This window comes from Anticarsia gemmatalis, chromosome 19 (assembly GCF_050436995.1).
Source record: "Anticarsia gemmatalis isolate Benzon Research Colony breed Stoneville strain chromosome 19, ilAntGemm2 primary, whole genome shotgun sequence".
NCBI classification, from domain to species: Eukaryota; Metazoa; Arthropoda; class Insecta; order Lepidoptera; family Erebidae; genus Anticarsia; species Anticarsia gemmatalis.
This window is the reverse complement of record NC_134763.1, coordinates 4399762-4424830: the sequence shown is the minus strand read 5'-3', so window position 1 is coordinate 4424830 and position 25069 is coordinate 4399762. Positions and strand designations below refer to the sequence as shown.

Below are 25069 nucleotides of genomic sequence, written 5' to 3'. Positions count from 1 at the left end.
GCGAGAGATTGTTATTTTGTAAATAAAATGTGATTTTTACGCTTTGCCAAGGTGTTCGTATAAATGCATGTGATTTAAAAAAAATATATTAATATCCCGAGAATGCCTATATTTAGTTTATTTATAAAATTTTTTTTTTTTCGCTGGCTACATTAATATTCCTGTCAAAATGACATTATGTACACAACAAAAAATATGATGTAAAATCAAAACAAACTCATATATTGATGTTAATTTTGTAAAGAGAAAATAATAATAAGAGGATTTAGGTTTGACAAATACACAAACTGCCAACTTACATCTGCGCAAATGATAATAAGGCGAATTCACGAAGGCGTTCGATTGATCGCGAATGTAGCGATACACTTTCACCCCGCGGGGTCGACTAGCCGAACGAAGCCTGCGCTCAATGCCAGTTTAGTCGCCGTTCGATACGCTAGCGCCAGTACGTCGCTGACCTCGCCCAATAGAAGGAAAATGGTGTGTTTTGTGTTTCAAAAGTTATACTACCTGTTGCTTTTTATGTAAACATTACAATACTTGGTTTATTTGACAGGCTGACAAGTTAAGTCAAGAAGAGCGTGGCTCGTTGCTTCAACCACTTTTACAATCTGGCTGGAAATTGCAAAGTAACAGGGATGCAATTGAGAAAGAGTTTCAATTCAAGGACTTCAACCAGGCTTTTGGTTTTATGACCAGAGTGGCTCTACTTGCTGAAAAAATGGATCATCATCCAGAGTGGTTTAATGTTTATAATAAATTACAGGTATGTTATCATCTATGGAGTAAATTCACTTGATTTTACCATAACATTTTTTCAATACTTGTTTACTATATAGAAAAGTAATAAATACCTTTCAGAGATCAGTTAAAAGTAGAAATGATGTTGTAATATTTTTATACCTGTTAGTTGAGTTTGTTAATTACTGTCATTACTTATTGTAATGCAATTAGATAATGTTGACACAGTTCATAATTGCTTGATTTTTCAGGTCACTTTGTCGTCACATGATGTCAATGGGCTGAGCAAGAGAGATATCAGAATGGCCACCTTTATGGATAAGAACTTCAACTAAGTTATTGTTATTTATCTCATCAAAATTTTATAGGACAATAAAAATAAATGTATTCTGTTAATAATGTTCTGTTTGTATAGTACTAGAGAAAAAATATATTATATGGCTTGAAGTAAATTGTTGTTATTTAAAATTGTTATAGGCCTTTCTCTTATGGCATTGTCTCAGGTAGTGTATTAACAAAACAGCTCTTATATAACTGGTTAGTTAAACATAATAAAAACCTGTTTATTGATTTGGTATAAATTCTTTGCTTCGTTAAATAATAGACAAGGTAACTACCTAACTATACTTTACCGATAATAATTATATTCTTATTTCTTATCACCATTGTTGTGAGACTAGAGGATAATAAATTAAGTATTGTGGTATCAATTAAAGTTGAAAATAACAACTGGTTCCACTACCTCTTAATAGACATAGGTAGGTTGGCATTATCAAATTGGTTATTGAAAGATTTTTTTTTTATATTGAGTAACGAAGTTTGCAAAGTCGTAAAACTGGTTTTTAAACTAAACTTTGTTGTCGCACCGTACGGTATAGATCACTGCGCAGGTCGTACGTCATTGTGCGTTCCGTCTTTTCCGAATATAACAAAAATAATAATAAATTAATTAATGTCTTGTACGTGTCCTATCGTATCTTATTTATTATCTCAATACTATACCTACGTTATAGGACCCCACCGCAATCGGTAATTAAATACTTATCTATGGTCACAAAAAACTGGTTAGATTGCGAATAGCTGCTAGCTATTTGATTGACTGTATTAAATATTAATAATTTGAACCAAATAATACCTCCAGTTATTTTTTATCGTATCCCTAGATCGTCTCTAGAATAGGGAATGGGCACGTATTTGATAGTGGCCGCCGTATAGCTATATCTTGACAGAATCGAACTCGCAATGCATTGCGCAAAGGTATACGCGTGTTGACCTTCATAACTACTACACCGTGTTAAGATTATGTATTAATTCTCTAATGTTTAAATTAAAGATTGTTATATAAAGCCACTTACTCTACATAATAAAAGAAAATGTATGTTGTTACGTTGTTTATTGAAATTTTGATCTTAATTAGTAAATTTGTATCTATTGCAATAATCGTTTGTTATAAATAGCATCCAAATTCCTATTTAATTTTCTTGACATAACATGGGCAAGTTCGTTTGTCGTTAAATGGTTCATACTCAAAACATGCAGTCTGAGGATATGCTCGTTCCACGATCCTTTTCAACTCTAAAGAGTGCTCCAAGCTCTTTGTCTCGCAAACTAGTTTCACCTAAAAAATAAAGTTAAGCCTACTTAACTTCATTCATAACAACAGAGGTTACACATTTTATTAGATAGTTACGTTTGCAGGGACCATATACTTACCTCTACTACTACTTTTTAGAACCTTAGTAAGCAGGACCTTACCTCACATCTGTAGTCTTTTTCGGTCCAAAAGTTATCTACAAAGTGAGTAATGACGTTGTATCCTGCATTAGATATTGTCCTCATCAGGGCAGTCTTTGCTCCCGGCTGGTTCAATACACCGACCTGTGTGAAAAGAAGGGCTATGTTAACTTCTTTCTAAAAGACACGTTTTACCGGACACTACGCCATGGTGATTAATTATTAATAGGGAGGGTAAAAATTATTCAAATGCTCTCCATAACTCCATGCTTTTCTATGCCAAAATTTTCAATGTGGTAGAAGTTAAATATGTAATATAGGTACTTAGTAACTAACATATCATATTACTTTACCTTAAATTTGATTAAACGTCCTTCAGCCGCCAAGCCTCTCTCAAAACATCGATTGAGCATCAAACCGTCAACATTGCCTCCGGATAAAATACACACCACACTAAAGAAAAAATATTAAAAATTATAAAATAAATAACTAAGTTGAATATAAAATGTGTATGCAATGTCACTCATAAAAATAATATTAAAGCAGTTACGTTTTAGTTTTCAGTTCAGGTACCAAGTTTCCGATAATAGCAGCCATGGTGCTGGCACCCATGCCTTCAACTATAAACTTTTCTCTCTCCACAAGATGTAACATTGCCCGCGCTACCCAATCATCTTTCACCAGGAGCTACAAATTGAAACATCCATTGAATATCAGTCATAATATCCATTTAATTTTTATTTACTAGGTTCATAAGTACCACGTTAATATAATTTAATATTTAATAATTTAATTAAAAGATAACTCTAGATTTAGTATTACAAACACATAAACAACGGATACCAGTTAACAGACAGTTACAAAAGATAAAAGTTAACTAGATCCGAATCAACTATTTGTGGTTGATACTAATTGTTCCGAGTGGGAATCGAACCCTACTACATCCGTGCGCGGTGCCACCTTAACTACTAGTTACTACGAATATGGAAGTGCCCTAGCTAATATGTCACTCTATTCCGTGGTTGTATGTGAGTATCTCCGAAGTAAGTACAAATTCTAGAATGTGCGGAAGTTTGCAAGTTAAGTAAGTACGTACCACTTTGTCTAAAAGTGCTTTCGCATTAGCATATCCGTTGACACTGACGCTAGTCACAGGCAATGCGTGGCCCATGAAGTTCCCCTGTACTGGCATGTTTGTCACTGGCTCTCCGTTTTCTAATGACTTGAAAACTACTGGCATACTCTCAGATTCCACACCCTGTGTAAACAGGGAGGAATATGGATGTGTAGGTACTTTGTAAATGAATGGTAATCGGAATTTATTCATTTGTGCCCCTATTTATTTTCGTCTTCTAAGTAAGTTGCTTAGTTGATAGTTGTTTTCACACATTTGTTGTCATTTTATCAATCGGATCCACTTATACATGCGCCGCGAAACAGGACCTTAATCTAAGTATTCTAAATCTAAGTACATAATATACTAAAACTTACATAAATAAGGCAAGAAGGTTTGATTTTTTTGACAACAGTGGCAACAGATCCGGCTAGACTGCCGGTGCCCAGCGGTACGATAATTGCGTCGGCGATAGGCAACTGTTCCATCAGCTCCAAGCCAAGAGTTCCATAGCCGTTGAGAATATGCGGGTGATCACGTCTGTAGTTATTCGTGAGAAGACATTTTATTTTTGCACTTTCGGTAAATTATGAAACTTTCAACGAAGTTTGATTATAACGCTATTGATAATATCGAAAGCCTTACCCGTTGATATACGTGAGTCCCTTTTCCTTTGCTAGGGTTCGTGCATATTTTTGGGCTTCTGCTAAAGTGTTTCCTTGCAATATTACTTTTCCTCCCATAGCATGGCATCGTTGTAGTTTTGATATAGGCACAAGTATAGGATATACCACAAATATTGGAATACCAAGTTTCGCTGCGTGGTAACTAAAACCTAAAGCTTCATTTCCAACCGACGCTATGACTACACCAAGTTTTTTCTTATCCGGTGGCAAAAGCAGAAGAGCGTTGAGGGCACCTCTTTCTTTAAAACTATAAACATGATTAAATATACTAACATTCGAGAAACAATAAGAAAAACAAATCAAAGACTAGGGAGCAATTACTTACCTTCCGGAACTGTGGGCGGTTTCTAACTTAAAATAAATGTATATTCCGAAATCTCTTTGAGAATGCGAGGGCTGAAATTAACATTGTCTAGTATGAATGTTATTATGTGAGTACTGTAGGTAGGTATGTAGTGATATATAAATTTAATAAATCAAATAATCCCTAACTAGACAAAACGCAAGTAGCAACCTTATTTACAAACAGATAAAGCAATATGAATACTCACGAGGCATGGGGTGGTGGGTATTAAAGGTTTAATTCTTTGTGCAGCTTCTACTACGTCATCGTATTTAATGAGTCTTGGATTATCAGGATCACAGAACTCGTCAAAAGCGTCATCCTAAAATATCACAGAAACAAGTTTTTGCTAAGAACTCTGTTATTTTACAATTTGACTAAAGTAAGATAAATTGCTGTTACACATTTACTTACATATCGTCGGGACATATTGAAAGTAATAATGTAGCAATTTGGATGTTATATTACATTGGTTTTATTATTTTCTGAACATTTTATTATAGGGCAGAATATTTTTGTTGGAGTGGGATGTCAAAACAATTTTCTTTTCTTCGTGTAAAGTGACATTTTTCGCGTGATGGTTTGCAAAAGGTTACATGACTGTATCCTTCAAATCTACTTTAGCACATCACCGTCATTGAAGAAGATTAAGTAGGCTGTTACATATATTTGTTTATTCTTGATGATGGCTAAAGTTCAGGCCAAAGTTTAGGATAACATGGACATATAGACTGGGACTGAAAGCATTCTTGTGTGAACTCGCATTCGCCGGCGAACAAGGACTCCATCACGTGCTTCACCCGACAGGCGTGCTTGAAGCTACTCGTCTCGAACATTACTAGTATCTGATTCAAACAAAGATTATAAACATATCATTTACTATTTGGGACGTTACCAAATTATTTTTTAATGTTCTGTCGTGTTTTTTGTGCTAACCACGTATCTAATTTGTGAACAATGTCGTATAGGAAAGTAACATTAAATTAATATCTTACATGAGTTTTAGCGATTTCACATTCTTCCATCCATTTGTCATCCCATAACAAAGTGATTACATTGCATTTTAAATTAGCAAGTACCCTCAAAACTTTGTAACATGCTGATTTGTCTTGAGCTGTATATTTTACCTAAAACAATAATATATGATAATGCGTATTATGAATATAAATCGAAATCAATGATAATAACAAGTTCAATATTACTTTCGCAGTTATAAGTCGACCTTCAATGCGTTTCGCGCGTTCTAGCGCCCGTGAAAACGTGATATTGTCGATGTTACCGCCACTGACAATACACACAACACTGAAAATTAATTATGTACAATTAAATAAAATGTAATAATTGTGCAATAATATTCGTGTTTTCTAGGTTTCATACTTTTTATCTCGAAGCTCAGGGACTACGTTTGGCTCCGAAAGAATGGCCGCCAAAGCGACGGCTCCTGCACCTTCTGCAATAAATTGTTCTTCTTCTGCCAGTTGTAAAATTGCCCGCGTCACCCAATCATCCCTGACCAACACCTGCAGCATATTAAACACATTTAATGTATAGAGAATGTCGTCTAGACATAAATTAATATCATAAAAGTATGTATACTTTAGTTTGCTAAGATCTGATTGCTTTGAGGTTTGAAAATTTGTTTTTAAACCTCAAGCTGTGTTTGAAAACCTTGATTAACGTAAGCATGGTTATAATATTGGACATTAGTGGTATAATACGTATTGAATTAAATTAGGAGATTTGTGCGATACCATCTTGTCAATAAGAGAGCGCGCTGTGTGGAAAGCATTGTATCCAGCAGTCGGCGTAGCGAGTGAATGTGCAACATCGAGGGGACAATCAACTTTGTATGGCTTCTCATTATCAAGAGCCTTCAGAAAGGAGCAGCTTTTGTCAGACTCTATGCCCTGGGAATAGATAAATAAGCATGAAATGAATAATACCGGGCTAATTAAATCCAATACTTAGATACAAAATAATATAAAAAACATTTTTTTTACAAACATGTCAAAGTTACTCAGCAGTAACAGAAAAATAATTGAAATCGTGGGAGGGGCCAAAGTTTATCTAAGTTCAATTGATATCGTTATTTTGATAGTAACTTTATCAATTTTCTTATTCAATTCACAAGTTTTTTTTGTAGTTTGTATGTTAGTAATTACGATTTAACTAGTAAGAGTTACGGTCAGTTTCAATAACCTATCGTTAGTAACGGATATGCCATTGGATATTGTATAGTTATATAGAGCACAGGGTTGCGTACATCCGACTCTATGTTAGGTAGGACTTAGTAACTTTTTAATTTACATAAATCATGACGTCTGGTTTGAGTTGCTTCACGGCTACAGCGATGCCAGCAATCAATCCCCCGCCGCCGATAGGAACGAGGATAACATCAGTAGTGGGTAACTGATCAACTATCTCAATACCGATGCTGCCAGAGCCGGCTATTACGTGAGGATGGTCGTATCTGAAACACCAGCAGATTGTATAATGAGGTGTTCATAAAATAAACCTACGGCTGCAAACTGTTTGAAGATCTCACATGGATCCAATATAATCTCAAGATGTTTTCTTGATGAAGTACTTCATACACACAACTTGTCTTTAGAACACTCAACCACACTTAATTTTATCCGTTCCTTTATCCGTATATGCCGGGAAACAAAACTTAACTCTATAAAAAAATACTGATTGGAAAGATTCCACGTACCCATTTATAAAAGTACCAGTGCCGATATCATTGACCCAATCAATGGCTATTTTCTTAGCTTCTTCCAAATTTTTGCCCATTGTCAGTACGTTGGCGCCATAGTCCTTACATTTTTCCACCACATCATTTTTTGTAGTAACGGGAAGAACTATTGTCGCTGGAATACCTACTCTATGAGCTTCATTTGCTAAAGCCTGTGAATCAGTAGATATAAAAATATCATTCGTTCTATTCTTGAACCCTCCCCTGCCTCACTTATTGTATTTGGTCTCTACATAAAAGACTAATAATAAAGGATAGTTTTACTGTATATGACTACTTATTAATCACTAGCTGACTAGCGCAACTTAGCTTGCGTCACATAAGAGGGAAAGGGTCATAATTTTCCCCGTTTCTGTAACATTTTTTACTGGTACTATGCTTTTATTGGTCGTAGCGTGATGATATATAGCTTATAGCCTTCCTCGATAAATGGGCTATTTAACACTGAAAGAATTTTTCAAATCGGACCAGTAGTTCCTCAGAATAGTGCGTTCAAACAGACAAACAAACTCTTCAGCTTTGTAATATTAGTATCGATTTAGGAGATTATTAATTAAAAGTGTTTAAATGAAGTACCATGCCCCAGTTACCCAAGGACGCTGTGACTACGCCATTGGCACGTTCTTCCTTAGACAGCATGTGTAACGCATAAACTGCGCTCCGTGCGTGAAAACTGAAAAATATAACATTTAAGACCCACGATAAACAGGCACTTTACTTATAAATCCAACAACTTAACTGAAAATAATAAATATGTGATAGTTTGTAAGGATAAGTATTGGCAGAGCTTTTTACCTTCCAGTTTTATGTACAGTCTCCAGTTTGAAATAAACTCCCATGTCAAATAAATCAGATCGTTTTGTCTTCTAAAAGCAAAATTTATTTACTTTATAAATACGACTTGATAATACCTAATTCTGATGACTAACGGTGACTGGTCAACCTATTCGTTTACTAGAAGTACCTGGTCACGCAAAAGATTTTTAGTTTTAACACAACTTGTATAAATTGTGGTTTTACAATGAACTGTAGCTGTTTCCACAGGCAGGATTTCAAAGAATTTTAATAGCGTTGTTAACTTATTGTCAGAACAAAGTACTTGGGAATTATAGGAACATTTACAACATCAAAGATTGTTCAGGTTTAAAAGAATGTATGTTCTATTGAAAATTGACAGAACTGAAATTACCACGAGTGGAGTGGCAGGTATTTTCCCTTTGATATAATTGTAAGCTTTAGCAACATCATTGTAAATTATGGCTTTTGGATTATATGGATCGCACCATGGGTCAAAGGTAACTCTCAACGGATCTGGTTTCTGAAATATAAAACAAGTCAAAATGTTGTACCAACGAATTAAGGGACTGTTTTAGTGTTTCCTGAAAATCTGAATTAAGTAATCACTTACTGGGCACCAAATTTCTGGCGTGAAAGCATCTCTCTTAGCGAGCACTGCTGGTGATAAGCCAAGTGAGGATGCACCGCAATCCGGAGGCGTGGGTGGATCTAAAATCTTTTTCGGCATATTGATGATATCAGCCCATCAGTAATATTTAACTTCTGCATTTATCAAAAGGCATTTTTAGTCTTATTCTATGAAAAACTGATCATTTTCCAGGTGTCTGGTTTGTTTGTGAATGTGTGTCACTGACAGATGAGTTATTTTGCGGTAATGCGGTGTTTTAGCTACTGCATAGACTGAGGTCTAGTGGTTAAATACTTTTACGCTCACTAAAAGTCAAAATCTGAGATCTAGCTCTTGGCAGCTCTTGTGAGAAACCTGCTCTGGTGGGTGACAGCTCCATAGTATTGAAAGTATCTACTCAAGTGTCCGTAGTCCGTCAGCCTCACACTTTATTTAATTGTTAATTAAAGCAGAAAGGTTGTTCCAGTGTTAGGTACCTATTTCTCGAAAATAAAAAAAAGTAACAACTTTAGTTAATTGTTTATTAACAAAATGTTACGGCATATAAATTATAAATTACTGTATTGGAACTATTAAACAAGTATGTCTATTTCTGCATGCAGACAGGGTTAGGTGCGAGGCAGGGGCCGCGCCGAGTACCGGCGGTCTTATCCGATTTCTCGGACATTTCTTGGAAGTAGCATTCTTTATAGTTCTTCTTGATAGTTTCCACCATTTCCTTTGTGTGATCCCATCCTCTTGTTTCAACAATAACTTTTAGCTAAAAAGAGAAATAATAAGTCAGTTAAATTTTGTACAAATGGCTAACTAGTTAGAGTTTAGTTAAGCAAAAAAGGATCAAGTACTTCGACGCTAAAAACATCTCCTTTGATCCAAGCTCGCTCAGGCACGCAGTCTCTCAGGGTGACGCCGAGGTTGGCGAGCAGCCCGCACATCTCAGCCATGCCGCCGGGCCGGTCGCACACTGTCACCTTGAACTTCACCAGCCGTCCTTCGGCAGCCATGCCTCGCTCCAGTGCTCGTGCTAGTGTTGTTGTGTCTATGTTACCACCACTTGCTATAGCAACAACCCTACAAGGAAAAAAGTAAAGTACATTATGATTAGTTATTCCCTAACCTTCAACATAGATTCAGCGGTACACTTGCAAAAATTCTTAATTTGACTCACTCAAGAATAGTGTCGGCCAGAAATTTCCAGAAAATCTTTGGGCTCGGAAAACTTAGGTATCAGTCAGAAAGCGCCTATTTAATATGTTGTATATTTACCTCTTCCCTTTCAAATTAGGAAACAAGCCCGCCATAATGGCAGCGACGCAGACGGCCCCGGCTCCTTCAACAACAAACTTTTCTTCTTCTACGATGTGCATAATTGCACGTGCCACCCAGTCTTCACTTACTACCACCTGAAACAGTCACAATATTACATACATAACAATCTCATCCAAATCTGAATTAAAATCAATGTTTAATTTTATATCTACTCCAATGGGTGTGACCACAACTTCAGATCGTCCCCTTGCAAATTTATTTCTCCCTAAAGATTACCCCACATAATTCTAAACGTAATTTTAAATCTAGTACCATTTTGTCCACTAGTCCTTGTTTTAAGTTATAGAAAGTGTTAACTCCAACTTTGTTAACACCTAATCCGTCTGCAATAGATGCCTCTATGTTAAAATGGACGCGTTCATTTTTTCTGAGGGCTTCCACCATACTGGCTGTTTTGTCTGTCTCTACACCCTAGAAAAAATAAGATTTGGAAGTATATTAGTTAGCTGCTCCGGGAAATTTAAGTTCGTTCGTTCCTCAAACGAGCCATTCATATTACTTGCTGTCACTTACGTATATTTCAATGTCTGGTTTAAGATGTTTGCAAACGATAGCTATGCCACACAGAAGACTGCCACCACCGCAAGGCACTATTACTGCGTCAATGCCAGAGACCTGCTCCATTATTTCAATACCTACCGTCCCCTGACCTTCTATTACGTTAGGATGATCGAAACTGAAAGGAGAGTGGAAGACATGATATAGTTAGCTAAGAATACTAATTACTGATATCAACAAACAAACCGCAAAAAGCAATTTTTTGTTTTATTCGTCTACAATTTATGTACTAATAATTATAGCGAAAAGAGAAATAGTTATCAGACTATGTTCCTGTGTTTTAGTAAAAAAAACTTTGAAACAACATTATCTAACCCGTTGATGTAAGTCATTTTCTTTTCTTTGGCTATTGTCATCGCGTAGTGTTTAGCCATAGCCATGTCGGTACCGTGTAACATTAGCTTTGCACCGAACCTCTCACATCTGTTAATTTTTGTGATAGGCGAGAAGGTGTGCATTACGACTATACTGGGTACTCCCATAGACGTTGAATGGTAGCTCACGGCACAGCCATGGTTGCCAGTGGTAGCTGCGATCACTCCGTATTTCTTCTGTTCATCGTTCAGTAACATTAGAGTGTTGCGAACACCGCGCTCCTTAAAACTAAACACGCAAAGTAATATAAATATATGATTTAGAAGTTTTAAAGCCATATTAAAAGTCGTTGGTACTGATAAATAAATATAAATGTCGGTACCATTACACATGAAAAATGGCTAATAAATGAAATGAAACAAAAAAAAAACATGAAAGAAGCAGTGCTATTCACCATCCAGTTATCTGTAGAAACTCATGCTTTAAGAACAATTCCATCCCGAGTTTTTCCGACATATGAGCTCTCTATGGACAAAGCAAATTTATATTTTAGTTTATTACACCAGACTCAATTATTCAAAGCACTAGAAAATACAATGTCTCATTCAATACACAAATACCGTGCATGGCGTTCGAATAATTGTGCCCATAATTCGTCGGGATGCAGCAAGTATGTCGTCATATTTTATCTTGCGTGGGTTGTCTGGGTCGCAGAATTCGTCAAACTCTATATCCTGGAATCATTATTAAACATAATAACTAAATACAGAAGCAATGGTACCTAAAATCATATTATTATATCGAGGACCACTAAAGTGCGCTCTACACTAAATACAGCTAAAGACGAATAAGCGCCTGAAATAATGTATTTACCTCGTTTTTCATGTTGAGAAATGATGTAAAAGGGCCTTATGTTTCACAGTTTTTTTTGTTTGAATAAATAAGAATGATATTACGAAAATTTTACATTTTGTTCAGTTTGGGACTGTGCATGATATTGGTAATGGTTTGTAATTAAATAAAGAAACTTTTTATATATTCTGATGCCGACATTGCTGCATTTGACATGGCTATTGTTTTTAATTTTTTCATGATAATCATAGGCCACCTTTTTTATTAAAAAGGTTATTTCAGCAAATAGGTATGTTATTGAGTATTTGTGACTTCGTTGTCGATAGCATCAAGCTAGTGGTTCGATTTTAATATAAACATGCATATTAATTATTTACAATACGGTTGTTTTTTTACTAGGTATCTAGATAAAGTATAATCTGAAAGAATAAGTCTGCGCGCGCCATCTTTCGCCCAAAACACTATACTAGACAATTATTGTCAAGTGACATAACATAACTAGCGTTTTATAAATATAATTTTATAGCAACAAAATCAATTTGATATTGTTATTATTAATATTCTTAAATGTTGTGTTTAAGTATATATGCGTCCTATAAAATATTATTTCTAATGGGATACATACTTTACCTTTTAATATAATGATTATAATCATAAAGGTACTTAATTTTTTAGTTGTTTTGTGCATGAGCAATAATGGTCATATTTTACTGTACTTATAAAGTAAGTGATTACTAAAGTAATTATCTAAAACAATAGAATTATTTGCAGGTATTGTATTATTGATTCATTCGGCAGTGACTGACCATAAATTGCTTGGAATCGGGGCTCTGTGCTTTACTCTCTCTCTGGTTCCAAAACGATTCAAGTGATGAACGATGGATGTCAAATTATTAACAAAACAGATCACCATAATTATTATTAAGTAGAAGATTGGGAGCGATAAGACTCGAGGTCTTATCGCTCATAAGCTCTAATATATAGAACATTATACCTATATGTAATGAACTCTATAAATAACTCAAGTAAATGACTAGTCTGATTTGATTCCGCATAGGTATATCTCGTACAGAGTACCTACTTAGTGTATTTATTAATAACGTAAGAAATTAAATTATAAAACGTTCCGATTCTGACGAATTATACCAAATACTTTTCTTCACTATAACGACAAAGTAAGTAAGTAAACAAAAGTAACTTTAAGGGCTGGACGTAAAAAAAACTACTAAAATATTCATTTATCACAGATTTATTAAAAATACCTTGGAAACGTTGATACACAATTTAATAAAGAAATAAATGACCTACGAGGTATATACGATTGTTAGAAAGTGCTAAAATTAATGTTACATAAACATAATAAGTTGATTTATATAAAAGGTATATTATATCAATCTCATATAAAGAAATAGGTATATTTATATTTCTGACCTACGTAACAGAAATTAACATATCTGTTCATAAATAATGTAGAATAATATGACCTAACTGGATTCTTAGGACTATAAAGGAGTAAACACTTACTACAGTATATTAGGAGTGGTTAATCAATAAATAACTTTTTGTCCTCCCGAGTGACAAATATTTTAAATCCCGGGAGATAGCAGGAAAACCAGATAATGTACAAAAGTAAGCCAAGTCACCGACCAAGCTGGTCACTATCTAAACTAATGTAGAGCTGACGTTTTTACAAAACTACATAAGTATAAATCGGTCTGATGCCTTCTGTTGCAGGTCAAAGCAATAGACTTCAACGCGCGTCAGTGAAGAGCGCGTTTTGGTTACACATTGTCGAGCATTGTGGCCCCGGACATTACCTTACTTCCTATAAATTATTCGAAATGCGCCAATTTTGGCAGTACAGTACAGAAACATAGTACTGTTATTGTATTGTTAGGCTTCCCATCCTGCTGCGCTGAATCGGTCGTACGTCGGTCGAGCACAATGTCTAAAGCCTTAGTGCGAGACGTCATCGTCAAGAGACTCGGAGCTGTTCCTGCGCGTGAAGGCGTCGTACTCTCCGGCGAAGTCCCACTCGCGGTACGCGCTAGCGATCACTCCGCGCAGCTCCTCCAGGTGCTCGGGGCCGCGGGTCTCACACACCACCTTCACCTGTTGCCATCAATATAAGTTTAGTTGGATTTAATTGGCCGTTATGCTGAGGGAATACGACTAGCGATTTTGAGAAATTAAAACTGCTTCTAGGCAAAGATCTCCTCATGTTTTCAAACTTAATAAACCTGAATCGTACTAAAAATCGAACAGATCTTAATTTTATTCTAAGTAATTTTAAAGTGGAACAGATTCTGTTTATTAGTCTGTATAAACAATTGTTGATATAATCCAACAAAGATGTATAAACATACCCGAACACTGAAAATGTCACCATGAACCCAAGCGCGCTCCTGAATGATGTCTTTGATGGAGACACCGGTGGAGGAGATGAGCTTGCACAGCTCGGCGATGCCTCCGGGCCGGTCGCTCACCGTCACCTTGAACTTGACGAGACGCTGCTCCGCAGCCAGCCCTCGCTCCAGACACCGGCCCAGGATCGTCGTGTCGATGTTACCTCCTGACAGAATACACACCACCCTGCAACGTAAGTGCAGCGTAAATTATTTTAATAATAAACTTTGCACTAAATTCTTATTCTAGCAAATTAGGAAATTCAGATCGAGTAGATATCCGACAAGTCTATGAATGAGAACATAAAAGGGAGTAGATACCATTTAGTACGGTACAGTAATTTTCCGAAAAACTTTCAAGTCCTTACTTTTTGCCAACGAGTTCTGGAACCAGTCCGGCCATGATAGCGGCGACTCCCACGGCGCCACCACCTTCCACCACGTACTTCTCCTGCTCGATTAAGCGCAAAATGGCTCGTGCTATCCAGTCTTCGTTAACAGTGATCTGAAGAGAAAAATAAACTCTTATTATACACAACTAGAAAAAGATCGAAGGCATTTGTATTGTCGTTGGTAGAGCAGGCAGCAAATATATATTTTAATTAAGTTTTGTTATGATTTTCAGACTGATATTTAGTCAGTCATACATAATTGTTTATTTAACTTTTATCATACTCAGGACTTATTACTCATTAGTACAATCAGTAGTTCCAAGTCACGTTTACAGTTTGACAGTATGAGATGATCAATATATATCTAGGTAATAAGGTAGTAGTAACTGGTTTGCAGTAGTAAGTAACTGCCGCGCATATTTACGAGTTTATACAAGCATTATCTTACTTGAAAACAAGCCGGGGAATGATAAAAATGTTATTGTTCAATTTTTATGTAACCGTGGCGATAGCCTGTTATGTAGGTACAATAAAACAGTGTTCAATGTTATGTACCTACTCTTCTTGCACTTGTCAATAACAAACAGTCGCACACACCAACTGCTTAATGTAATTATAACTTTGATAACAACGTGTTTATTAGAATCTACAATCAACTTGTGTTTTAGAAATGATTATTAACAACGATTAATCTACTACGAATCTAGTGTCTACGGCGTAGACGATCCGTAGATAGCAAAATTTTTTACTGCAAATGGTGAAATTATAAGAATACTTGTACCGTTTTTAGGCTTCCACCGAGAAAGTAGGTAGGGAGTAAATCTAAGATTGTTATTAAAACTATATCAGTTAATTAGGGATCTCAATAAACAAATACTGCAATTTGGCTTCTATTTAGTCTCAACTTTCTCGCATAATAAAAAGAAGCATGATTCTTTGTATGCATGTGCTTACCAATTTGTCAACGATGGGTTTGACAGTAACGTATGCGTTGTAGCCAATTGTAGGTACAGCTAGACCGTCGGCCAGCGTGGACCTGATCTGCACACACACTGGACCCTGGCGGTTCATGGCTTGCTTCATGCTCGGACACTTCTCTGTTTCCACACCCTGCAATTAATACAAAATAACAATTATCATCAAGAATGAAAAAAGAGAATATATGTTGAGAACAATCTAATTTAACGTTTTATAGGTATGTTTTCGTTGGTAATACCTACTTTAGGCGACAAATTATTGAGACACGAACATTAATGATGAAATAAGGTCAAAGATTACAAGATACAGTACATTTTATCACACGGACCTTTGGCTTCGTCGAATCTTAGGTAAATGAGTTGAATCACATCAGTCTAATTTAGTTGTAAGAATTAAGAGTAAAACAAAGGAAATTTAAAAAAAATCATCTAAAGCAGGAGTAAAGTCAGTCAGTCACACAGGTAAATGTAGGTACGAGTGCCTGGGATCGGAACTTACGGGGATTATGGCGGAGTAACTTAAAAATATCGCTTATATCTATTTTTTTATAGTTATCGTTCTACTGTAGACAACCCTACAGCCGGATAGCTTAGCCGTGAAAATTTGGCAACCACTTTTTTTTCGGTGCCATATTGTGCACCATTATAGCTTTTTAAATAGAAGGGAAAAAAGAGGTCCCTACAAACGTGTGCGTCAGAATGGCTGGTTGTCTGTGGCGTTGGTATATGAGAGTTGATTTGAAAATTGCTACATAATTGCTTATATTTGCTACATATAATAAATAATTGCTACATAGGATATATATGTAGAAATCAAATATTTTTTTTGACCAGCCATCCTGACGTTTGGTTGGCTGGTCACCTCCAAGTTTAAAGTTAAGCATGCAGAGTTTCCCGAAATGTACTGCGTCAATAATTGCTACATATTTACTTCATTTATCTAATTTATTTGGAACTTCAAACATATGTTAAATCAAAGATATAGCAATTATTTAAATTATCCCGATGAAAAGTGCCTGATAAAATAATAAAAGCAAATAGCTGCAGTGTGTCTTCACTCAACGGTATTGCTATTTTAGGAGGCAGGCGTTTGTGGATATTAAGCACATTAAAAGTGTATCGTAAATAAAAACAAAATGTAGGTCGTTCATAAGATTCAGTTGAATAATATTACAATTTATTAAAAAAATATTCAATTATTAATTAAGCTTATTTTCACATTATTTTTTCGCATATATTATACAATGTGGAATTGGCTTCTTTTTACTCTTCGTAATTTTTTTCGATTCGTCATCGTAACATTTCCATTCTGAATTTCGTCTACAATGAGCTTTGTAGTGACCAATTAATGTTTCACATACTGGGGGCACGAATTCTATTATTGATAGTAAATGAACCTCAGATCCTTCTAACAAAAGAGATGTTGGTGGATCATCTATATACTTATAATAAATCTGTAGAGAGGTCAATTCTGTACATTGAATATATTTAAAAAAAAACCAATGGGGGATGTTTAGTAACGGATACTGATACCGAATCTGCAATTTATAATTTTCTTTTCTGTCTGTCTGTCTGTCTGTCTGTCCTCCGTCTGTATGTTACGCTATCACGTAAAAACTACCGGATAGAATGCACTGAAATTTGGTATATGCATAGAATAAGTAGTGGAGCAAGTACTGGGATACTTTTTATCGCATAAAATTTCATATATTTTTAGAAAATTGAAAAAATACGTAGAATTCGTTTGAACCTGCGTTTCCCTAAAGAGACCATAGATGGCGTTGCAAGCTATTTCACAACATACGCATATAGTTAACGCGGTGCCTGCCGTATCGATACCTGCTGTTCGCACCAACCAATACATGGCGATATAGTCCGCAACACAGCATGTTTTTCCTAATTAATTTATTTTGATTGCTTTATTGTTAAAAAAATACCTTTGAAACAGGCTATACATTTATAAGATTTTCAAACATAAATGTTGTATGATATATTACTCAAAAATTTTGGTTTACGTGGTTCCGGTGCGATCGGGATATCCTAGATGGCAAATCGAGTAATTTCGTTTGTTGTCGTTGTTCGCCGCAACTAACAGATGGCGTTGTAGTTTGTAACACGTAACCAAATTAATTGGTTGCATCAAGGTGATAAATTGGATAGCTATGAAACAGACTATGTCGTAAGTTTTAAAAAATAAACAACGGATGATATATAAAAAACTAGCTGACCCGCGCAACTTCGCTTGCGTTACATAAGTGTTAAAAATTTTCCCCGTTTTTGTAACATTTTTCACTGGCACTCTGCTCCTATTGGTAGTAGCGTGATGATATATAGCCTATAACCTTCCTCGATAAATGGACTATCTAACACTGAAAGAATTTTTCAAATCGGACCAGTAGTTCCTGAGATTAGCGCGTTCAAACAAACAAACAATCAAACAAACAAACAAACTCTTCAGCTTTATAATATTAGTATAGATTAGTATAGATAATAACGGGTTACGCGGTTTCGGACGTATCATCGCAAGTATACCTACATTATTACGCGTGTGAAGAGCTCCGGCGCAGATAGGTCTGTCTGTACCTATAATAATATTCTGAATCCAGACGGGTAAGCAATGGTCAGTGTATAATAAAGTATTATATTTTACACTGTAAACTGGTACGGATACAGACGAGAGCGGAAAAGAAGGTAACCACAGGAAATCAGGCGCGCCTGAGCCTGTGTCACATTGTGTGCTCTTCGGGTCCCTTACGTAAATAACCATTAGATGACAAAAGAGTTGTTAGCATTTTTATGTGAAGGTGTGTAGTGCTTCGCAATTCGCGTGCTCAAACGAATAAGCAACAGTACGAAATTCACGCGAGCAGAGCCGCACGGGTCAGCTAGTCTATTGAAATAAATTGATTGGAATGAAATTCAAATGCAATAAGATCTCGCAAAGATATATGTACTTAATGATTTTACACCTTCACATGTACTTCGCCGGCATTTTGTAAGTTCTTGAGCGTTAATTACCGTGTTTGCGGATTTAACAATTCACATGCTATTTAACAATTATTATTTCAAACGCCTGCCTCCTAAAATAGCAATACCGTTGAGTGAAGACACACTGCAGCTATTTGCTTTTATTATTTTATCAGGCACTTTTCATCGGGATAATTTAAATAATTGCTATATCTTTGATTTAACATATGTTTGAAGTTCCAAATAAATTAGATAAATGAAGTAAATATGTAGCAATTATTGACGCAGTACATTTCGGGAAACTCTGCATGCTTAACTTTAAACTTGGAGGTGACCAGCCAACCAAACGTCAGGATGGCTGGTCAAAAAAAATATTTGATTTCTACATATATATCCTATGTAGCAATTATTTATTATATGTAGCAAATATAAGCAATTATGTAGCAATTTTCAAATCAACTCTCATATACCAACGCCACAGACAACCAGCCATTCTGACGCACACCTACAAACAGAAATATGCTATAGAATTTATAAGATACATATTGCATCTAGTTCTAAAACGTATTAAACGTGTTATATCCGATAAGAAGCAGCTAAGATAACCTTTGCAATGGTACATACAGAAACATGAAACTGCGTCGAAGCTGTGACGACTGTCAATATTCATTCAAGACCATTAAGTTACGTAGTCAAATATTGTTGTAGGTATATCATTAATCATTATATTGGTGTGTAATGCCGCGTGCGGGTGAGCACGCGAGGCAACCCACTATCGCATATGTTAATGACCGCCGATATCATTTACAACATACCTACCTTTACGCTAATTAGTAGTTGCTTAGTGACTAGACATAAAGTTTACACTCGGTAACATCTTAGGGGCACAAGAGGGTTACGCTGATAGGTGACAAATCTGTTTAACTCATAAATACAGAAAACTATAAAAAAAAAATGAGAATTTAAGAAAAGAGAGATGAATAATAACGCGGGTGTTCATAGCCTATTGCCTATCTAAGCTCTAAGTTTAGGAGAAAAGATGATCTCCATCAGTGCAAATGTTTTTAGAATTCGTACTTAAAATCTCTATGGTTCATGAAGGCGCTGAAGTAGATACAATTTGATGCATGCGAAATGGGAATGGAGATCTTCTCGTTACAAATCTGATAGCCTACATATTTCATATCTAAGCTGAACCGAATGGAAGCACAATGTCGGATACTGGGAACCTGTAATACTTACATAGATGAGGACATGAGGCTTGAGATGTTTGATGGCGGTGGCTACACCGGCGATGAGACCACCACCTCCGACGGGCACAAGTACAGCGTCCACGTCTGGAACTTGCTCTATGATCTCCAGACCCACCGTGCCTTGACCGGCCATTATGTGAGGGTGATCGTATCTGTCACGAGACGGTTACAATTAGATAAATACCTTTCCATAAAGTCCTGAGTAGTGAGTAATAACATCGTTTACAGTAAATTTGGTGTAAAGTTTGAAAATTAAGTCAGTACCTAAGTAACTAGGTATTTAGCAAAACGCGACGATCTCGTTTTGGTTGTCATTGAAATAAAATTGATTTGGTAATTAACACTGAGTCACATATCTAACTTTGATGCTTACCCGTTGATGTAAGTGAGTCCTCTTTCCTTAGCGAGGCTCATGGCGTGGAACTTGGCCTCCTTCATGTCGTGGCCGTGGATGATGACGTTGGCGCCGTAAGAGCGGCACTTCTCAATCTTCATGATGGGGGCCACGTTGGGCATGACCACGGTTGTGGGCACGTTGAGGTTGTTCGCATGGTAACTAAGAGCCTGCGAGTGGTTGCCGAGAGACGCGGAGATCACACCGCGGGCCTTATTTTCTTTTGAAAGCAGTAGCAACGCATTACGCGCGCCACGCTCCTTGAAACTGAAAATGGTAAAAGTTTTAGGTAGTTAACGAATGCTTAGCTTCAATCTAAATAATTATTTATATTATTGAAATTATATAGGCTCGCCTCCATTAAGTTCATAGGACTAACATTGTTATAGACAAAACGAGCGTGTACTTTAAACATCTCTGCTCACATCCTAAAGTTTATAAGGCAGTTTATGATATTCTGAATGTAAGTATGTATAGATACGCACTTATTGTAAAATAATTTGCACATCAACAAGTAAGAGAGAACAGTTACTGTTGTTTATCAATTATATTTTTTCACACGAATAAAGTTGGAGGCAGAAGTTAAAGAATGTTAAGATAATTATTTATTTATTTTACTTTAGTATCGCGACCCTTAAACTGTACTGCACGTATAATTTTTGTTGTGTAACGAATATTTTACGATAGTTGTGAACGTTAATATTTTTTCATACTTAGTACCAACAGCTATCAATTTAGTAGGTTTATCAAATAAACATTCAATCATAAACATTTTATTGAGCGCTTCCGTTATGAAATTAAATCAGACTGCCCTGAAAACCCAAATAAATGATTTGAACCTACGGGTACCTACTGACTAGAGTGAACCTTATCTAGGGAGGAAGTATTACGAATAAATCTTTTTCTTTTGTTCAGAAGAAAGTACGTCAGCCGTTTAAACCAGAAATTCGTTATTGAAATAATAAGGTAACTTATTTTTGGTAAAATAATGAACTTACCTTCCAGTATGTTGCAGGAAATCATTTTTGAGATAAATATCCATTCCAAAGGTGTTAGACATGTGGGATTTCTGAAATGTAAAATATTTTAATTAATATACTTATATTATGTAGGTACCAATTATTAACAATTGAATACTTATTTTATAAACACTTACCACGCATGGCGTTTTTATAATCTCACTCTGTATTCGGAAGGCGGCAGCTGATACATCTTCAAATGTAATTCTTTGTGGGTTCTCTTTATCGCACATAGGATCGTACTCGATCGTCTGGAACACCATGTTTACTTATTTTCCGTAACAGTACTAAAGCATAATTCAACTGATCCCTGTCTAGGCCTCGATCCCCCACGGCTTCTGTCTGAGGAATGACTGTTTCGCCTCGTTATCAATTAACTAAATGCGTTAATTATAATGAGATGGGGTTAAAGGTGAATGAAGGTGATGGAATAATATCATGCTCTGTCTATGCATATATTAGGCTAGTAGGTTAGTACCAGCCAGTACGACACCAAATCACACTTACGGCAGGTTCGAGCTTATAGCACTCCATTTAGAATCGATAGCCTGATATTTGTTTTTTACTTAAATAATTTGAGCAGATTGGCGATCAAGTGACTCCCAAGAAGATATAATAAGAAATGAGGAATAACATGAACTTATATTATTATTACTGTCACGCTTAATGAAATCGATAAGGTTTATGCGCTTCACTTGAATCATAATGATGTTTAATAATAATATTTTAATGTTGTATTATGTGTTAGATAACGAAATGTTTGTTAGCTTAAATGAGCCAAATAATCTTTTTTATCCGTTATTTCTCGTTTTATGACATCGGACGATAAACTAACATCCGTTTTAAATAACTTTTTGCTTGCAAAGCATCTACTTGTAACTATATAAAATACTGGATCGTTAGGCACTGATTATTCTTTAATCTGGCCAGACTACACCATCACAGGCGGAGAAGAAAGACGATAAGCGGGTTTGATTTCTGGTTTAATTCCGAATGACTTCTGTTTAACTTACTCTCACAGATCAGATATTAATCAATTAACATGTTTGGCTCGCTCGTCCTAAAATAAAAAAAAAACAAGCCTATGATTTGTTTACGGGTATTCTTGCTATTATTATTACTGCTATTGGGTAGAAGCAGATTAGATTAGAAACATTGTTATAATATAGTGAAGAGTTTTTTGGACAAATTCAAACACAATTGAAACACTAGACTAAGTTAGATAGTTAGCGATTTCATTGGTTAACGTTTTCTGTCTATATTGCCAAAATATAAATGAAACAAATAAGAAACAATTTTTACGATAAAAGTAAAACATATTTCAGCTCTCGGGAAACTATAAAAATAAATCTAACGAAACTATGTATTGTGTAGAACGAAACGTTGCACGAAACATTTGGTTATTATCTGTGGTGTATTGACAAGTTGACTGAAGTTGACTTGACGTACGTTGACAGTGTGGGGTTATACGTAAATTGTTGTTGTATTTGGATTCAGATATAAAATATAGTTAGAATTATAAAGTTTCAGTTGAATATAATTACATTAAAATGCCGTACGCGAATCAACCTTCGGTGCACATAACAGAATTAACAGATGATAATGTAAAGTTCGTCGTAGAAGACACCGAACTTAGCGTCGCTAACAGTATGAGACGAGTGTTTATAGCAGAAACACCGACTATGGCCATTGATTGGGTGCAATTGGAAGCGAATTCTACTGTACTCAGTGACGAGTTTCTAGCTCATCGTATTGGTCTCATTCCTCTGATATCAGACGATGTCGTCGACAAGATTCGTTACTCACGAGATTGTATGTGTGCTGACTTTTGTTCAGAGTGCAGTGTGGAGTTCACCCTGGATGTAAAGTGTACTGGAGATCAGACGAGACACGTAACAACAGCTGACTTGAAATCTAGTGATCCAAGAGTGGTGCCTGTGACGTCACGACACAGAGATGAAGATCAAGCTGACTATGGCGAGACTGATGAAATTTTGATTATCAAACTTCGAAAAGGGCAAGAGTTGAAACTGAGGGCTTACGCAAAGAAAGGATTTGGAAAAGAACATGCTAAATGGAATCCTACTGCTGGTGTTTCATTTGAGTATGACCCGGACAACATAATGAGGCACACACTATACCCTAAGCCTGATGAGTGGCCTAAGAGTGAACATACAGAACTTGATGAAGATCAATATGAAGGAGAGTTCAATTGGGAAGCCAAACCAAATAAATTCTTTTACAATGTGGAGTCTTCGGGGGCACTTAAACCTGAGAACATTGTCCTCATGGGTATTGTTGTATTGAAGAATAAACTACTAAATCTGCAAGTACAGTTGGCACAAGAAGCTCAGAATGATGCATTAGCTATTAATTAGTTTGTATTGTTAATAAGAATAAAGAAGTTTAAGGTAAACTTTTAGTTTTGTTTCACATCATACTTGTAACATTACAGTCTAATTAAAAATTTTGGTCTGAAAATTTGATACATTTATGAAGACCATTTTGCATGATATTTTGAAGAATATTAACAAATATATTCTTCAAAATATAGTAGAAATTAAAACACTCCAGGACTTTGGATATAGTAAGTGTTTAAAAATATACTACATGCTTACTTCCAATTTACTATTATAATAGAACTTTGCTTTCATTTTACGTTCTCTTGTGCAGTCTGCATAAATAATAAAATGTATTTTTATAGTTAACCAATAATGTTTTAAAAATACAAAACTCAGATCGAATAGCTAAAAGCTTTAGATACAGATATACCTACTCTATTAATTCTTGTTTGAACAAAACGTAAGTTCTAGGCAAATACAGAAATATTTTCTTATCACATTACTTTTTAAACATTTCAAAAAGGTTACCACTCACTTATCAATCCTTCACCCGACCTAGTTTTAATGTCGACCTTAACATGGTCACATGAGAAACAAAAGTTATGACTCCTGAATAATGAGCTGGACTTACCTAGATAATTAAAACTAGACGAAATAATGAATAAAACAAATTTTGGTGTTATAGAACCTTTTTAGTATAGGTACTTCGTTGATTTGCTTGGCAAGGATGTACAACGTAAATTTTACTTTTATAAACTAGCGTATAGATTTTGCATATCAGAGGTTTTTTTTATATTATTAACTCGTTTGCAATATCTCGTAAAATATGAATTGAGATGATGTAGGTACCTACCTACATATGGATTATGAATTCAAAAAGATCGCACACGGGCGGCAGAATAAAACACTGCGCCAATCGCAAAAATCACTTGGGATAAAGGCGAGAGGAAGACGATAGAAATTTTGATTTAAGAAGTAAAATAAATACCTACCTCTGGATGTTTCTTCAAATATCTTTTCATGCTGACTCCAGAATATATAAAACGTAGTAAATCAATTGTGCCGCTTAGTAGCAGTGTTGTAATGTGCACTAGTTCGATTCAACTGACTATGAAGTGTGAACACGACTAGCCTGAACTTACATCATACGGAATGCAATTATATTTTATGATTTCAAGTGAAAGTATTTCCCGTTACCTATTTACGCATATTTTTCAATGAACATAATATTCTCAAGGGTCCTCACGATCTGCTTTTACTGTATTCAATGTAAACTTCTGGTGCCTACTTCTAAACATACCCGAAAAGTGTACCTAGCTTCTGTAGGCAGGTCGATACACTTATTGTACAGGACTTGGACGATACAAGTGTGCAATGTATTTAAGTCGTTATTATGATTGCCTTAATCTTTACCGCACACGCACCGCTACAGTTAAGAGGAATTTGCAGTCGAGTATTCAGCAAAGT

At 35.7% G+C, this 25069-nt stretch overlaps 6 protein-coding genes across 8 annotated transcripts; 2 read left to right on the top strand and 4 right to left on the bottom strand.

Annotated features, from left to right (window-relative positions):
- Positions 1 to 182: 182 nt before the first annotated feature.
- Positions 183 to 1193, top strand: Pcd (pterin-4a-carbinolamine dehydratase). Its single transcript, XM_076126592.1, has 3 exons — positions 183 to 480; positions 557 to 766; positions 993 to 1193. Exons 1-3 carry the CDS (start codon positions 310 to 312, stop codon positions 1074 to 1076), a joined length of 465 nt encoding a protein of 154 aa, XP_075982707.1. The 5' UTR covers positions 183 to 309; the 3' UTR covers positions 1077 to 1193.
- Positions 1194 to 2144: 951 nt separating this feature from the next.
- LOC142981114 (L-threonine ammonia-lyase-like) lies at positions 2145 to 5237 on the bottom strand. 2 transcript variants are annotated; one of them, XM_076126797.1, is made up of 10 exons: positions 5033 to 5237; positions 4827 to 4940; positions 4601 to 4671; positions 4235 to 4522; positions 3967 to 4129; positions 3572 to 3733; positions 3026 to 3162; positions 2829 to 2928; positions 2497 to 2619; positions 2145 to 2359 (listed from the first exon to the last, which is right to left on the bottom strand). In XM_076126797.1, the coding sequence occupies exons 1-10, from the start codon at positions 5045 to 5047 to the stop codon at positions 2210 to 2212; spliced, it is 1323 nt and encodes a 440-aa protein (XP_075982912.1). In that variant the 5' UTR covers positions 5048 to 5237; the 3' UTR covers positions 2145 to 2209. The 2 variants fall into 2 exon arrangements, with proteins under 2 accessions (XP_075982912.1, XP_075982913.1); XM_076126798.1 differs by having other exon boundaries at positions 2234 to 2359; positions 2455 to 2619.
- A 7-nt stretch (positions 5238 to 5244) lies between these two features.
- Positions 5245 to 8898, bottom strand: LOC142981278 (L-threonine ammonia-lyase-like). Its single transcript, XM_076127075.1, has 11 exons — positions 8782 to 8898; positions 8563 to 8691; positions 8169 to 8239; positions 7950 to 8046; positions 7332 to 7525; positions 6926 to 7088; positions 6370 to 6525; positions 5996 to 6138; positions 5821 to 5920; positions 5614 to 5745; positions 5245 to 5463 (listed from the first exon to the last, which is right to left on the bottom strand). Exons 1-11 carry the CDS (start codon positions 8896 to 8898, stop codon positions 5308 to 5310), a joined length of 1458 nt encoding a protein of 485 aa, XP_075983190.1. The 3' UTR covers positions 5245 to 5307.
- A 415-nt stretch (positions 8899 to 9313) lies between these two features.
- On the bottom strand, positions 9314 to 12093 carry LOC142981061 (L-threonine ammonia-lyase-like). The gene is made up of 9 exons (XM_076126721.1): positions 11875 to 12093; positions 11622 to 11735; positions 11456 to 11526; positions 11002 to 11289; positions 10642 to 10804; positions 10381 to 10539; positions 10066 to 10202; positions 9645 to 9870; positions 9314 to 9559 (listed from the first exon to the last, which is right to left on the bottom strand). Exons 1-9 carry the CDS (start codon positions 11884 to 11886, stop codon positions 9386 to 9388), a joined length of 1344 nt encoding a protein of 447 aa, XP_075982836.1. The 5' UTR covers positions 11887 to 12093; the 3' UTR covers positions 9314 to 9385.
- Positions 12094 to 13084: 991 nt separating this feature from the next.
- LOC142981074 (L-threonine ammonia-lyase-like) lies at positions 13085 to 24748 on the bottom strand. Of its 2 annotated transcripts, none has more exons than XM_076126749.1 (9): positions 24595 to 24748; positions 21398 to 21511; positions 21240 to 21310; positions 20221 to 20508; positions 19837 to 19999; positions 15605 to 15760; positions 14627 to 14763; positions 14220 to 14445; positions 13085 to 13965 (listed from the first exon to the last, which is right to left on the bottom strand). In XM_076126749.1, exons 1-9 carry the CDS (start codon positions 24622 to 24624, stop codon positions 13810 to 13812), a joined length of 1341 nt encoding a protein of 446 aa, XP_075982864.1. In that variant the 5' UTR covers positions 24625 to 24748; the 3' UTR covers positions 13085 to 13809. The 2 variants fall into 2 exon arrangements, with proteins under 2 accessions (XP_075982864.1, XP_075982865.1); XM_076126750.1 differs by lacking the exon at positions 24595 to 24748 and adding an exon at positions 21768 to 21921.
- On the top strand, positions 22675 to 23676 carry Polr2C (RNA polymerase III subunit RpII33). Its single transcript, XM_076126882.1, has one exon. It carries the CDS (start codon positions 22811 to 22813, stop codon positions 23636 to 23638), a length of 828 nt encoding a protein of 275 aa, XP_075982997.1. The 5' UTR covers positions 22675 to 22810; the 3' UTR covers positions 23639 to 23676.
- Positions 24749 to 25069: the final 321 nt, after the last annotated feature.

Excerpts from the sequence above, each read along its gene's own strand:
- Pcd (XM_076126592.1), top strand. The coding sequence starts at position 310 with ATGATAATAAGGCGAATTCACGAAGGCGTTCGATTGATCGCGAATGTA. Across the intron at positions 481-556 it reads CGCCCAATAGAAGGAAAATG|GCTGACAAGTTAAGTCAAGA; the intron begins GTGTGTTTTGTG and ends TTTATTTGACAG. Across the intron at positions 767-992 it reads ATGTTTATAATAAATTACAG|GTCACTTTGTCGTCACATGA; the intron begins GTATGTTATCAT and ends TTGATTTTTCAG.
- LOC142981114 (XM_076126797.1), bottom strand. Across the intron at positions 4,523-4,600 it reads ACCGCCCACAGTTCCGGAAG|TTTTAAAGAAAGAGGTGCCC; the intron begins GTAAGTAATTGC and ends TCATGTTTATAG. Across the intron at positions 2,620-2,828 it reads GACGTTTAATCAAATTTAAG|GTCGGTGTATTGAACCAGCC; the intron begins GTAAAGTAATAT and ends CTTTTCACACAG.
- LOC142981278 (XM_076127075.1), bottom strand. The coding sequence starts at position 8,898 with ATGCCGAAAAAGATTTTAGATCCACCCACGCCTCCGGATTGCGGTGCA. Across the intron at positions 8,240-8,562 it reads TACCTGCCACTCCACTCGTG|AAGACAAAACGATCTGATTT; the intron begins GTAATTTCAGTT and ends TTTTGCTTTTAG. Across the intron at positions 8,047-8,168 it reads ACTGTACATAAAACTGGAAG|TTTTCACGCACGGAGCGCAG; the intron begins GTAAAAAGCTCT and ends TATATTTTTCAG.
- LOC142981061 (XM_076126721.1), bottom strand. Across the intron at positions 11,527-11,621 it reads TTATTCGAACGCCATGCACG|AGAGCTCATATGTCGGAAAA; the intron begins GTATTTGTGTAT and ends CTTTGTCCATAG. Across the intron at positions 10,540-10,641 it reads AACCAGACATTGAAATATAC|GGTGTAGAGACAGACAAAAC; the intron begins GTAAGTGACAGC and ends TATTTTTTCTAG.
- Polr2C (XM_076126882.1), top strand. The coding sequence starts at position 22,811 with ATGCCGTACGCGAATCAACCTTCGGTGCACATAACAGAATTAACAGAT.
- LOC142981074 (XM_076126749.1), bottom strand. The coding sequence starts at position 24,624 with ATGAAAAGATATTTGAAGAAACATCCAGAG. Across the intron at positions 21,311-21,397 it reads TTATAAAAACGCCATGCGTG|AAATCCCACATGTCTAACAC; the intron begins GTAAGTGTTTAT and ends TTTACATTTCAG. Across the intron at positions 20,509-21,239 it reads TTCCTGCAACATACTGGAAG|TTTCAAGGAGCGTGGCGCGC; the intron begins GTAAGTTCATTA and ends TACCATTTTCAG.